Here is a 13,603-nt window from a genome sequence, read left to right on the forward strand (position 1 = left end):
CACAACTGCATATTGGCATAGAACGTTTCTTTCTGTTAATTGTGTTCTTACAGTGCTGATATTCAAGAAAAGACATTTTTCCTTCTATCTCTAGGAACTTTGCTTCTTTCCCTTACCATTTCTCTTCACCAGCTTGAGCTGATAAGCAAATCAAACTCTTCTACACTGTGAACTTGAGTATTGCTTCGATTACACAGGGTTTATACTCTTAAGTTTTGGCTTAGACAAACCTGGCAGAAATGAAAGGTAGTTGTTAATATTAAAGTTGGTGGATGAGGTGAAAAAGATTTTATGTGTGACTGTTAAGAGAAATGCACATCCAGTGCAGAAGCAGCAGATTTTATTGTGGTTCTGCGGTGAGGTCAGGAATAGCTCAGTCAGGAAAGGCATTGAAGGTGTTCTCCCTGAGGTGCACAATGCTTTCTGGAGCTCCCCAAATGAATGAGGAACAAAGTGCAGTAACCACCAAAGAGAAGCAGGATGCTGCTCACCAGCAGCCTGGCCACTCTTACCACACAGTGCTGTGAGCCCAGCAAAGCAGGTTTCATCTGGATTAGCCTTCTTTCCCACTGACATCTTAGCATCTAGATAGCCCTATAAATGTAAAATTAGACACCATTTCTCCTCACAGCACACTGGAGACATTATTTTAATACCTCCGCTCCAAATTTTCTTAAATTTACTCCTGTCACTTTTTCCTATCAGAATCTGAATCCCCCATATTTTATTTTCACGTGCTATCTTTTCAAATTATTAAAAAGGGAAGACCACCTCTATCCCCTGTAGGGCAGGATGACAGAGCACATTTGGTGTACATCCAGTTTGTGGTCCTCTGAGATTTACCTCGTGGCTGTTCAGGGGTAAGCATTTGGAGAAGAAAATGTGACTGATGGGGTATGAAAGGCGTGTTCTGCTTCTTTTTAGAAATAAATTCAGACCTGTGGCAATAGAAGCGCTGGAGGAGACCATCTTCCCACACCGCTTCCCTCTTGTTTCGAACCATCCGCTTGTTTATAATCAGTTCAGATTGGGATTACAGCCTGTGGGAATGAGGGAGCGAGCACGATCCTTAAGAAGACTCACATATTTATTTATTTATTTATTTATTTATTTATGCTACGGATTTCATTATGAATAATTAGAATTTAGCCCCTCGCTTTTCAACAAAAACCAGAAGGTCCTAAAGCGGTTTCGGGAGTAGCCAGAGGTTTGGACGCCTCCGGTCGCGCTCTGGGTGCCCGGGCCCGCGGGGGGAGCCGGCATTCCCGCAGCCGGGATTCCCGCGGCCGGGAGAGGGCCGGGCCGGTCCGGCCGCGGCATCCCCAGGCCCGGCAGCGCCGGGGCACCGCGTCACCGCCCCGCGCCGCGCCCATTGGCTGAGCCCGCTGTCCATCCGCCGTGCCGGCCAATCAGCGCGCGCCGCCATGGCGGGCGCGGAGGCAATAAGACGCGCGGCCCGCCCCCGGGTGGCCCGGCCCGGCGGCGGCGCTCCCCGTGAGGCGGCGGCGCGGCTCCAGCCCGGTAATGCCCGGGAGGGTTTCCTCGGCGGGGCTGCGCCGGGGAGGGATGGTGGTGGTGTTGTCCCAGCATGTCCGCGTGTGTGCCGCGGCCGTGTCTGTGTGTGTGTTTGTGGCGGGTCCGGGAGGTGCTGCCCCGGTTGTGGCTGGGCCGCCGTGCTCGGGGAGGGCAGGGACGCGCAGGTGCTCACCCTTGGAAAGGCGATGAGCGGGGCAGCTCGTCCGCAGCGGCCGCCTCTGGTGCTGGAGCCCAGGGCTGTGCTCGGCCGGCCGGTGTGTGCGGTGTTACCCGAGCGCCGTGCGCTCCCTCCCGCGCTCAGCTGGGCTCCGGCTTCTGCTCCCTCAGAGTGAAACAGAATTATTTGGGCTGGAGGGGACCTTCAAGGCCACCCCGTGCGCCGTGGGCAGGGACACCTTCCCCTGAGCCTGCTGCTCGGGGCTCCAGCCAGCCTGGCCTTGCGCACCTCAGCCATGCACAGCAGCGCCGTGGTAATGCAGCCTAAACAAGTCTTAGGGGGCAAATGATGTCCCGCGGCGTGTGGGAGACCAGGAGCTCTCCCTTGGTGGAAATGCAGGAGCTGTGCGCTGGCATCTTTTTGGGAGAAGGCATTTAGCGGCTTTCCCAGCCCGTACAAGCGGTGTGTGCTCTGTTTTTTTAGCAGCTTCGAGAGCAAGTGGTGGCTGGCACTGCCATTTGCTCTTTCTGTGAGCTTATTCTTCTTATTCTTATTCTTCCCCTGCAGGTAACCAGCCAAGAGTGTGTGCTGGCCTCTGTATAAAGCAGCTCTTGAGCCCGTGCTGGGATTTGTATGGGTTGTTCCTTTGCTGTAGGAAAGGTGAGTAGGATTATTTCCACGTGTTGCTCTAAGGCTTTCTAGTTTAAATGCTTCCAGAAGTGGACTGATATTTAAACAACGCTGTGACTTGCTAGTTCTTTCTAAATTTGTGTGCTTCTGCCTAATGTTTTATATAAATGAACTGGAATTTATGATACCCAGGTACTATTTGGTCTTTGTGTAAGTGTACCTCTTATACTAACTAATTTTTTTTATTTCTTTCAGCTAAAATGCCAACTAAACTTTGGCAAAGAGGTGCATCACCCCTACTGTTGGGTCTTAATTTGGTTTTTTAGATTATATAATCTATTCCTGTGGATAATAGAATCAATCTGAATAATGAAGTATTTGCAGGGCTAGAGCTTTCTGTGGAGGTAGCTCATGCTGTGAACACTGCAATTTTTAAATTTTATCTCTGGTATGTTGAGTAAGGACCAGTTGCTTTAGGTGGAAATGCTGTCAAATACTTGTTTTGGTTGTAAACCTAGGCTCTTACAGGGCACAGCCTGTTGGACCTGGTGTGACATGACACCTGAATCCTGACAGTGGCTGATTTCTTTGCTTAAGTGCAGCCCATTTTTGGGAGTGGAAAAAGTGGACCATGCAGAAGGTTTTGTCTGAGGTGTTTCTTGCCCTACACAAATCTCAGCCTGCCTTTGCATGAAATGAGATGTTTTTTGTATTTTTCAGCTGTCTATTGGTGTCAAACAATACCTCCTGATATTCTGTGAGAATCTCAGTTCTCAGAGGCCTTTTAATCCTGAGCTGTGCCATTGGGCAGAAGTCAGCACTGGGGGGGTTTTGCAGAGTGCCCTTGTGTGATGTAGACTCTGTTTTAACCTGAGATTAGAGGAGAACTAAGCTGCTGTTGCAAGCAAGATCAGATTCCCGAGTCTCTTAATGAATTCAACTTTTCTAGACACTTTTTTTTTTGAAAGGCTGTTAAAATGAATGCTGGTATTGTGCTGGGTGTTTCCCAAAACCCAGAATGCATGGGCCTAACCCTTCCTGCTGACTTAATTCAGGGTCACAGAGGGCCTGAATCTGAGCTGCTTGGAGTGTGGCTGAAGCAGCTCCTCCTGATCTGAGGGGAGCTCCTTAAGTGTGTCATGGAAACCTAGCCCAAGGCTGGGTGTGCAGAAATCAGAGCTCAGTCTCCCACTGCCCATGGTTTTGAGGGCACTTAATATTCATCTAAGGTACAGCAGTCCCCCCAGTGCAGAGAGGTGTATTTTTATATTTTTTTCCCTTCTCTGACCATTGCCATCTAGCCTTTGTCTCAGGTCAGAGGGATCAGTGGAGCTTTCAGAGTTGCAGTCCTGTGCTAGATGGCCCTTTCAGGCATCCCATTATCTGCTAGCAGAGCTTTGACCACCTTGGCAGACCCTTGGGTGTGTGGTGAAAATGTATCTGCCGTTGAAGACAATCCAGATGAGATGTTGCTTGGTCAAGAAAAAAGAGGAAAATGCTGTTTGACTTTATGAGTGTGTAGCTGTCTGACTTGAGGGCAGCAGATAAGCATCAGGATTAATGTTTTTGCTTTTGGAGAGGGCACAAAAAGCCTAAGAACCTGGCATTGTAATTCACAGGCAGGAGAGGAGAAATAGACTTGAAAGTCAGGAAGAGGATGGGATAATCTGTGAGGTCACTTGGGCATTCAGTGAAATGAGGACTCACTGGCTGTTCATTGCATCCCAGAGTACCTGTGTTGTCACACTTGAGTGTGGGGGAATGATGGAGGAGGTGGCCTGAGGAAAAAATCAAGCATAGACTGGCATAGTTAGCAGGACAGGATGGGGATATGAGGAAATTGTGCAGTGTGACTGTGTTGACACCTCCTTTGAGAAAAGCTGATAAGGTTGCAGTTGCAGCTGCCAGTTGCAGTTCTGTGGTCCCGCTCTCCAGCTCCTCTGGTTGGGGGCCACAGCTGCTCTCTGCTGCATTCCCTGGGAGCAGGGAGGACCTGGACAGCCCTGGTGGGCTTGAGCTGCATGTGGCACCTCAGAGCTCCCCAGTGAGGGAGATCTGCTCCTCTGGGAGCCTGTGATACTGAGTGACAGGCTCTGTTTAAGCACTTGAGGGAAACTGTAGGCTGGAGCAGCTTGTACAAATCTGCTCCTAATCAATTGTTTCAGTGGGCTAGTTGCAACAAGCTGGGTGAAGGATGGCACTTTGCTTCCCACATGAGGTCTCCTGGTTTGGAATTCCTCCCACTCTCAACTGTAAAAAAAATAAATTGTAAAATCATACTCAGCAGACACTTGTTTCTTTGCTTGTTTTGATTCTGATAGTTGTTTACTTTTCACTGCCTTATTGCTATTTACATTGCATTATCTGTGGGATGTTTGATGGGTCTGTCTCATTTCTTTGTCCAGATGTGTCGCTGTTAGATGCCAGACCAGCTTCCCTCCAAAATGGCAAAGTACAGGCTCGTTCTCCTGAGACACGGGGAAGGAGCCTGGACCAAGGAGAATCGCTTCTGCAGCTGGGTGGACCAGAAGCTGAGCAGCGATGGCATAAAGGAAGCTCAGAACTGTGGCAAGCACCTCAAAGCCCTGGGCTTCGAGTTCGACCTCGTGTTCACCTCCGTGCTGAGCCGCTCCATCCAGACCGCCTGGCTGATCCTGCAGGAGATGGGCCAGGAGTGGGTCCCCATCCAGAGCTCCTGGAGGCTGAACGAGCGGCACTACGGAGCGCTGATCGGGCTCAACAGGGCGGAGATGGCTCTGAATCACGGCGAGGAGCAAGTGAAAATCTGGAGGAGGAGCTACGACGTCACCCCGCCTCCCATCTCTGAATCTCACCCCTACTACGCAGAGATCTACAACGACCGCCGCTACAAATGCAGCGACGTCTCCCAGGAGAATCTCCCGAAGGCTGAAAGTCTCAAAGATGTGCTTGAAAGACTCCTTCCCTATTGGAATGAAAAGATAGTGCCAGAACTGAAAAGTGGCAAAATGATTCTTATCTCTGCTCATGGCAACAGCAGCAGGGCGTTGCTGAAGCACGTGGAAGGTAAGGTTTCAGCCTTCCCCTCTCCTCCCTACTCAATGGCTTGGAGCTTCATATGTTGTTCTGTAGTGTGTATTACTTACCTGGGCAAGGGAAGAATGTCTGTGGTCTCCAAGGGGGAAGTACAGAGTTGGTCAAGGAAGCAAACTTCAGTTGGATGTGATGAAACAATTTTAATTTTTGTGTCAATTTGAATTTGTTTCTTAAAATACTACAGAGTATCCCTTGCAGTTACTATTTCAAGGAGGTATTTTCTTTAAACAGGATGCAATTCTCTGAATCTGTCTTTTCTTGTTCTGAGTAAAGAGCTGGAAATGTAGTTCTGCTTTACACTTGCATGCAATCATTGGAGCAACAGTGTCATGCTCAAAAGGCTTTGATTGTGGGTCTGGATTTTGTTCTTGTTTTCTCATTGCCCAGAGTGGACCTCATTAAGGTGTATGAGGTGTCTGTAGAATCTGTCATGCTAAATGAGCATCTTGGATGCACGGGATCTATTTGCAGATGTTTTTTCTCAGTTCTTTGGGGGAGGATAGCTTTCTCCTTATCTAATAACTAGTGCTTCATATTGGAATCCTTTTGACAGTGTCCCTTTATGAAGGTATTAGTGTAAAATTTGTGACACCTTGCCCCATTTGTGTTGAAGTGCTGATTTCTTGTGAGCTTGCTGGGCCTTATTGCAAATCATCTTGGTCTGTGTTTTGGCCACTGCTAAGCAGAGCTCCCACAGCATCAGGAATGTCTCTCCAACATTGTCCCCAAATAGGCTGGGGTTGGGCAAGCTCTTGGGAGGGGATGTAGCCAGGAGAGCTGACCCAAACTGACCAAAGGGATATTCCTTAGCCCTTGTGGTGTCTGCTCAGCAGGAAAGGCTAAGAGAAAGGAGGAAGGGCATTTGTGATGACATGGAAGCCATAGCTCTGCACACTGAAGCCCTGAGTAGTGGCAAGTGACTGGATTGCCTACTGATGGGAGGTACAGAATAAATCCTTTGTTATCCTTTGTTTTTCTTTGCTTTTGTGCTTGGCCTCTATTTGTGCTTTAGTAAACTGCCTTTATCTTGACCCACAAGTTATTTTTGCATCTTTTTTCCCCACCCATTGTGCTGAGGATAGGAGTGATAGAGCAGCTTGGTGGGCACCTGGTGTCCAGCTAAACCCCCAACCCACCACAGTTATTTTTTGGTGCCCCACTGTAGCCCCCTACTACTAAAGCCTGCTGTGCAAACCTAATACAGACAGAAAGTCTTGGCAGACACGAGTGGAACAAATGTAAATTACATACTACAGCCATGGTTGTAGCCCACCCATCTTTCTTTCCTTAAAATTTGCACAGCAAGGTGGCATTCTGTCAAGATCAAAAGCCAGGTTCTAACACTCTGCTTGTTTCCCTCCTCTGCCCTGTTGAAGTGAGATCTGTCTTGCAGGGAGGGCAGAAAGTGGCTCTGAATATTCACCTTACTAGGCTAAAGCTTTAGTGTTTTCATTAAGCACATGGGATGCTCTGACCTGATTTGGAACTCCATTACAAAGCACCAGTACTAAACAAGCTTTTGTGGCTGAATTGATGCATTTGATCTTGTGTATGATCTTTTATTGGATGAATCATCTGGCCTCAAGTGCAGTGGACATGCAGAGGGGAGGGTGTTGTTATTCTCAATTGCTCTTGTGGGTTTTGGGTTCCTCTGACCATAAGAATAGGAGGGAGGAGCTTGGTAAGAACAGGTGAGAGGGAAGGGGAAGCTGAACCAGCCCTTCTGAAAGTGCTGTAGGTGCTCAAAATCAGTGGGGTTTGTCTCTGAAGGACTTTTAAAGGTCCAAATATTTCAAAACACTCCATGGGCTACCACATGAAGGTGAATTCTTGACCTTGCCTGGGGATATTTGTGTGTTTGGTTACCCAGTTTGGTTAAACAGAGGATAAGTGAGCTGGAGAGGAATTTTAAATGTGATTTTGAAAGGTCTCTTTTTTAATAAGTGCTGTACCAAGTTACTGTAGTGTTCCTGTGCCTGACTGCTCCCTGCTGTACAGGTGAGGAGCAGTGTTCCCAGGACAGAGCATGGGAGATGGCCATTGAGGAGTGCAGCTGCCTGCTCAGGGTTTTCTCTGGGCTCCTCAGGAAGTCATCCCGAGTGCTTCAGCAATATCTGTGGGTTCTCACAGCTGTGAGTAGGTAGAATTTGGGTTTTAAACCTTCTTGGTAAAAAATGCTTCCAGCAGCACAGTATTTCAGCAGTGCTGGGACCCAGGCTTTGGTATTAAACTGGAAGGAAGCATGTTACCACTTCAGTGGTCTTATTTACCATGGCACCTTGGAGTCAGCAGTTGAGGTCTTGCCCTGATTTCACCCTCCTCCCCTGTGCCATAGGCTGGGTTGTGACTCAGGCCAGCAGGGATGGAGCTCAGGAAAAGGTCAGCTGGTTCTAGTTACAGCACACGGAGTAACTGGATAGCAGTCAGCTCCCCCTGCAGCCATTGCTGCTGCAAGGTGTGATCCCTCTGCTGGCCTGGCCTGCTGGCTGGGGAGAGTTCTGGTGAGCTCTCCTACAACCAAAGAGCTCGTGTCACCAGCCTGCTCAGCTCATTGCTTCCTGAAGAGCAGAAATGCTATACACAGCAACAGGCACTCTTGTTTCTTTAGGGTTTTATCTGACTTCAGCTTGTGTTTCCAGACTTCTGCCTGTGGGGCTGCACTTCTGTGTGGGGAAAACTCCTGAGGAGAGAACCATTATGTTTGCTGCTGTGTGTTTATCCTAGGCTGCACTGTTTTGCTTTGTAAATCAGTTGACATTGTGGTCACTTGGTCTTGTGTAAAAACAGTAAAATGCATTTCTGAATCCATGTAGCTACAGCTAGTTTTGTTTAATCCATCTCCAGAGGAAACTTTTAAATATCATGTCTCCTGCCCACATTATGTGGTTTGCCTGAACTCTCCTGCATGACTTCATCTGCTTTGTGTGTGTATATGAATGGTTTAGTCTGGGAGGCTGAACTTAGGAGGTGGTCAGAACACTTCCTAGGCATGGATTCTCTGGGAATATACGTGGTGATGTGGGTGTTGTTAAAATCTAATGCTGAAGAATCCTCAAAATAATAGCTCAGGCAGCTTGGCTGCTTGTTTTGCAAACAAAGTCCTTGAGAACAGTGCTTGTGCCTGGTGAATGACTGCAGTATTTTTCCCATCCATTTTTAAATTTTAGGTGTTCTTTGAGGCTTTTTCCCTGTAGGTCTGATTCTGTGGCTTACACCAGGTGAATTATTTGTCCCTTTTATACAAGAATTGCTTTAGCTGATTGTGGCTTGTTTCAATGCTCAGTATTTAACAAGGTGTAAGTTCTTTGCAAAGGTTTGTTTCTGGTGCTCTGTGCCCTTCTGAAACTTAGGGCTCACCCAAGTGCTGAGCATAAAGCAAGAATAGGTCACTGAACTAGGGTGCTGGTGCAGTCTCTGGGCAGGGGAATATGATCCTCACCTCATGAGCAGTTCTGTTTTTTCTGGCCTGTTGTCACCCCACTGTTGCTGAGCTGCTGGACTCGTGTGTGTTTTCCTGTTAACACGGTGGCTCTGCTTTTCTCCTTAATGTGACAATCTCTGGTAAACTTACACCCGTGTGTGCTGAGGCCCATCTGTTTTGTCAGCTGCTCCAGGAGGATGTTTGCCTGGTGCACCTTGGTCTAGTTCGTGTGGTGTCACCACTTTAGAAGCTTGGTGGTGTGCATTTTCTGAGTGAATTACCCAAAGCTGCCCTGATTCACCATAGCAGGCTGCTGCTGGGACCTCAGTGCTTCTAGAAAGGGGGGGGGAAGGAAATTTTGACATTCCCAATAGCACTAGCTTTCTTTTGCCTGATTTTTTTGAGAGATAATGTCTTTGCAGTCACTGCTTTTAATGCAATTATTTAGACTTTGTGTGGAAACTTTACTAGGATGTTTGGTCTTGAAACTCACTTGGAGGCTTTGGATGTGTGTTCAGTGTAAAAATAACCAGCAATTTCATTGAGATGAGAGCCCAGAATATTTTAATTACATGTCTGCATAACATAAATATTATTTTCCAGGTACACATTCCTTTAGTTAAGTGGAAAAAAGAAGAATCCTCCAAGCTGTATGAGTTGACTTTCTGCCTCGTTTGTCTTTCCCTCATTTGAAAGTGGAAAGGAATTCTGAGAACAGTACTGTGGACCCTGCTATAAACTTGCTTGTGAGAAATCAGACTGGGCAAAGAGTGGTCCTCACACAAGCAGAATTAAATACTGATTTTTGTGACAGTTTGTGTGATAAGAGTTGCCCAGAAAAATTAAGAGAAAGACTAACGTTGTTATCCTGCCTCTCTAAAGAGTCTGTATTGGCTGTGTGGCAGAGGTTATTTCATGTTGGAGTAGCATGTGTGAGCTACTTTTGGGATGTGTGAGTTGGGAAATGATGGAGAGGAGCCTATTGTACTCCATGTCCTGTATTAAAGGAACAGTGTGGTCTCCAGGGCAGTCTCTTCCTGTTTATTTCACACGTGTAGGCTGACAAAGTGAAGAAACTGTCTTCACCTGGATGGGAATTGTCTCCTTCAGCTGTTCCTGAAGGACTTGCCCAGCTGGGAATTGACCCTTGAGTAGCTGGTGGTGTCCATGGAGGCTGGAATGTGTCCATGACTGTTTAGGTAACCTCAGAAAAAGGCAATAGGCAGTGAGGAGGCTGGAGGTGTAACTCTGTTTTGTTTTTCTTTGGCAGGCATCTCGGATGAGGACATCATCAATGTCACCCTCCCCACTGGTGTGCCCATACTTCTTGAACTCGATGAGAATTTGCACCCTCTGGGCCCTCACCAGTTTCTGGGTGATCAAGAAGCTATCCAAGCTGCCATCAAAAAAGTGGAAGATCAAGGGAAAGTAAAATCAGCTGAGAAGTTAAATCCCACTGTCTAGCAGAGCTGTGTTCAGTGTGGTAGTAAGTGACAATGTGTGTATGACTGCTAGGTTGCACTGTGTGAATGTCTCAATTTCAAGCACTAAATAATTGGAAGGGACAATTGTTGAGCCTCAGGTTGGTAGTTTAACCCCTCTGCCTTTTCAAAAACTGGAATTTAGATTGCAGCTTGAGATTTTTGGTGCTGGAAAGGGAAGAGATGATCCAGGTCATGGAAACTTGCAGGGCAGCCTGCCCCAGATCCACCACTGAGGGTGGCCCAGTGGAGAAACAAAGGGATGTGATATTGGTGTCTACCAGCAATCAGTCCTGATCTGTTAAGGAGAAAAGCACCAGCTTACTGGAGTAATTTAGTCCAGGATGTATAGGCACTAAAACTGTCACTGGAACCAGATAACTCTGTTACCAACTATGATTTTTCTGTGTCACAGCAGCTGTGTCAGTTTGTTCTCAGTGGATTTCCTTCAGTCTTTCAGAACACCTTCAGCTGGACAACTCTCTGCCTTTGTCATTTTGAGTCTTCTGTGGGCAGTTCATGGTCCAGAGAATTTTGTAGAGATGTCCTGACTACTAGAGTTATCATAGTTGTCTTTTTTTACTCTGTATTTGGTTTTTAAGGAATGCAGATGGAATCCCCTTTCCTCCACCATCTTTGCAAAGCCTAGCATAGCTGCATTTTGCTGGCTTGCAGTAATAGGTTTTAAGTCAGATTTTAGTCCACAAAGGAAGCACAAAGGTTTTCTTCTGCTCAATTTTTCAATTATGTAGCTCCTTGTGAGGCACCTGAAACACTTTGGTAAGGTGTACTAGAGGTTTCATCACCCTTTAGTCAGTTGATAAATAAATCCTGCTCACCTCAGCAAAAGTGACATAGGAAAAACCCCTCTAAGCTTTCCTGAGTTGCAAAGGTAAATGTGTTCCACAGTAACATTATCTGTGCCAAATTCTCTGAAGGGCTGCAAGAGATGCATGCAGCATGTGAGTGTGAGAGGATTTTTTTTTTTTTTCCTTTTGAAGAGAGCAGTGTGACAGTGTGGTGTGCCTCTGACAGCCTTGCTGACGTGTGGAGCAAGACTTGGCAGGTCTGATGCCAGCTCACATTAGAGTAGCACATACTCCATAAAAGACTTCTTGCTAGAAGGTAGTTTTTCAAGCATGAATGGTGCTTGGGCTTCTCTTTGGTTTTTGTAGCCCTTGCAGTAGAAACAAAGTTACATGCTTTTCTTTTAAACATAAAGCTGGTAGGTTTCATCTTTCTTTGTACAAGAGACATATTTCAATGTTTTTTTGCTTGTTTTGGTTTTTTTTCCCTCTGAAATGCCATTAGCAGCTTCTGTCCTACTTGATTTGATACTGACTTACTTTCTGGGGTTTTAGTTTCTGTGCTTAGAGGGTAACTCTGAATCTTAGTTGGTAGTTTACAAGTGAGAGTTACAGTGTTAGATTGCTGATCAGCAAATTTCACCTGTGAAAGCCCTGGGAAGGGTCACTGGCACTCAAGTGAGCAAATTCTTCCCCAAACATTAATGTGTGAAGCTTAATATCAAGTAAATGTTACTGTAGGCTTGTAAACAAGACTAGCAGAGCCACCTGTAGCCAGTGGAACTGCGTGAACCCAGGTGTGTGAGCACACAGGGCATGCCCACATCCCTTTGGCATTGTGGAATTGTAATGTGGAATTGCTTCAGGATGTGACATGCAGCTGGAATGTCCTTGGAAATGAACCCAGCTGAACTGGGAGACAGGCTCTCTCCTCCCCTTAGAATCCATGATCTCTTCTGTGGGTGGGGAGGGGAATGGAAAGGTGGATGAGGGAATTTAGGGAGCATTAATTGCAGCTGAAATCATCCTTGGAGTCGTGGCCAGGAAGAAGAGAACACCAGTGTGATGTTTGCAGGAGGTGCTGTTTCTACAGTCCTCCTTGAGATGTGAACAGTGACAGTGCTCTGGGAAGTTTGACTTGGTTTCCTTGGGTTGTGGCTCCACAGTGATGACAGGATTTTATGTGCACATCTGGCAGCAATAACACCTTGCAAAAGTATCAAATGGAACCAACTGGGGATTTTATTCTGCTCTTTAGGATTGTTTTAACACCTTGCAATTCCAAGGAACCTTTTATTTAAAATCCTGATTCATAAGCCATGCCTATTGAAGAACAGACACCAAGTTCCAAGGTGTCAGACACCAAGATCTTCAGGCATAGCTACATCAGAGGGAAAAATGAGAATCCTGCTTGAGAGTTTTGTGGTTGGGAAGCATTTTTCCCTATGTTTGAGTGTGCCTCAAAGTTCTATCAGGTAAATGGTGTTTTTAAAGTTAACATAATGGATGTTGTTGATTTGGTTTGTTTTATGCATTTTTAACATGTGGCTCAGCAGTAATAGCTCTAGATCCTCTTGAAAACCTTTGTAAATATGGTGGAGCTGGCAGGTTCTTTATAACTCAATAAATTCACCTGAAATAGAAGTTAATTTGGCTTCAGTCTTTTTTTTTTTTCTTCTACTCCTATCCCCTTTGTTTCCTTTTCAGGGCTGATAAGTAAACAAAACTGACCTTCAGGATTCCAAAACTTCTCAAACAGTTGTTTATCACACATCATGCAGTCAATTGGGTTAAAATAGTGCTGGAGCCAACACTTCCTTGTGTGTACATGTGCAGAAGCTGTGCTGGAGGGAATGCATACCCCTTCAAAACTATGGGGGCATTTACTTAGGAACAAGGAACTTTACTTCCAGAACAGTGCCTCTAAACAAATGCTTACTGATTCCCATGCTTGCTTTTCCTTTTAGCAAGAAGCATTACTTTTTGATGGTGTGTTTAAAGCTGTGGCTTCTGGAGACAAAGCCAACCCTTTCACTCTCCAAAGCACTTTGATGCCAAGCAGAATTGGGACTCCAGGGACAGCTGCAAGCCTGCTGAGGGCTGCTTCTTACTGCTGATGTTCACACAGAAAGCTTTGGGTGCTGGGATAATGGGGGGCAGTGTAAAAGTCCTAAGTCAAGTTAGACATTCAGATAGAAGTGGGGAACACACAGCTGTGGGGCTTAAAAAAAAAAGCACACTAAAGAAACAGACTTTTTAAAACTTGGTCTTGTGATTGTGTTGAAGTTGAGTGGGGAGTGGAACAGATCTGTCTGAGCCATTTGTGTACTGATGCTTATGATAATGTGGCACTGCTGCCAACCAATTCAAAATTGTTTTGGTATTTAAAGTGTATTCCCTCCCTTTTCCCCATTTTTTTTTTTAACTTTGCTTTAGTAACACCTCACATTGTTCCAGAGCCATGCCCACTCTTTCCTGTGTTGGGAAAAGACCATCT

At 46.3% G+C, this 13,603-nt stretch overlaps 1 protein-coding gene across 1 annotated transcript; it reads left to right on the forward strand.

Annotated features, from left to right (window-relative positions):
• Positions 1-1,440: 1,440 nt before the first annotated feature.
• On the forward strand, positions 1,441-12,755 carry BPGM (bisphosphoglycerate mutase). Its single transcript, XM_064421334.1, has 4 exons — positions 1,441-1,521; positions 2,261-2,353; positions 4,729-5,368; positions 10,090-12,755. Exons 3-4 carry the CDS (start codon positions 4,744-4,746, stop codon positions 10,281-10,283), a joined length of 819 nt encoding a protein of 272 aa, XP_064277404.1. The 5' UTR covers positions 1,441-1,521; positions 2,261-2,353; positions 4,729-4,743; the 3' UTR covers positions 10,284-12,755.
• Positions 12,756-13,603: the final 848 nt, after the last annotated feature.

The sequence above is a fragment of the Passer domesticus genome, chromosome 5 (assembly GCF_036417665.1).
Source record: "Passer domesticus isolate bPasDom1 chromosome 5, bPasDom1.hap1, whole genome shotgun sequence".
NCBI classification, from domain to species: domain Eukaryota; kingdom Metazoa; phylum Chordata; class Aves; order Passeriformes; family Passeridae; genus Passer; species Passer domesticus.

Coding starts and splice junctions, on each gene's coding strand:
- BPGM (XM_064421334.1), top strand. CDS start 4,744: ATGCCAGACCAGCTTCCCTCCAAAATGGCAAAGTACAGGCTCGTTCTC. Junction 5,369..10,089: donor GTTGCTGAAGCACGTGGAAG/GTAAGGTTTCAG, acceptor TTTCTTTGGCAG/GCATCTCGGATGAGGACATC.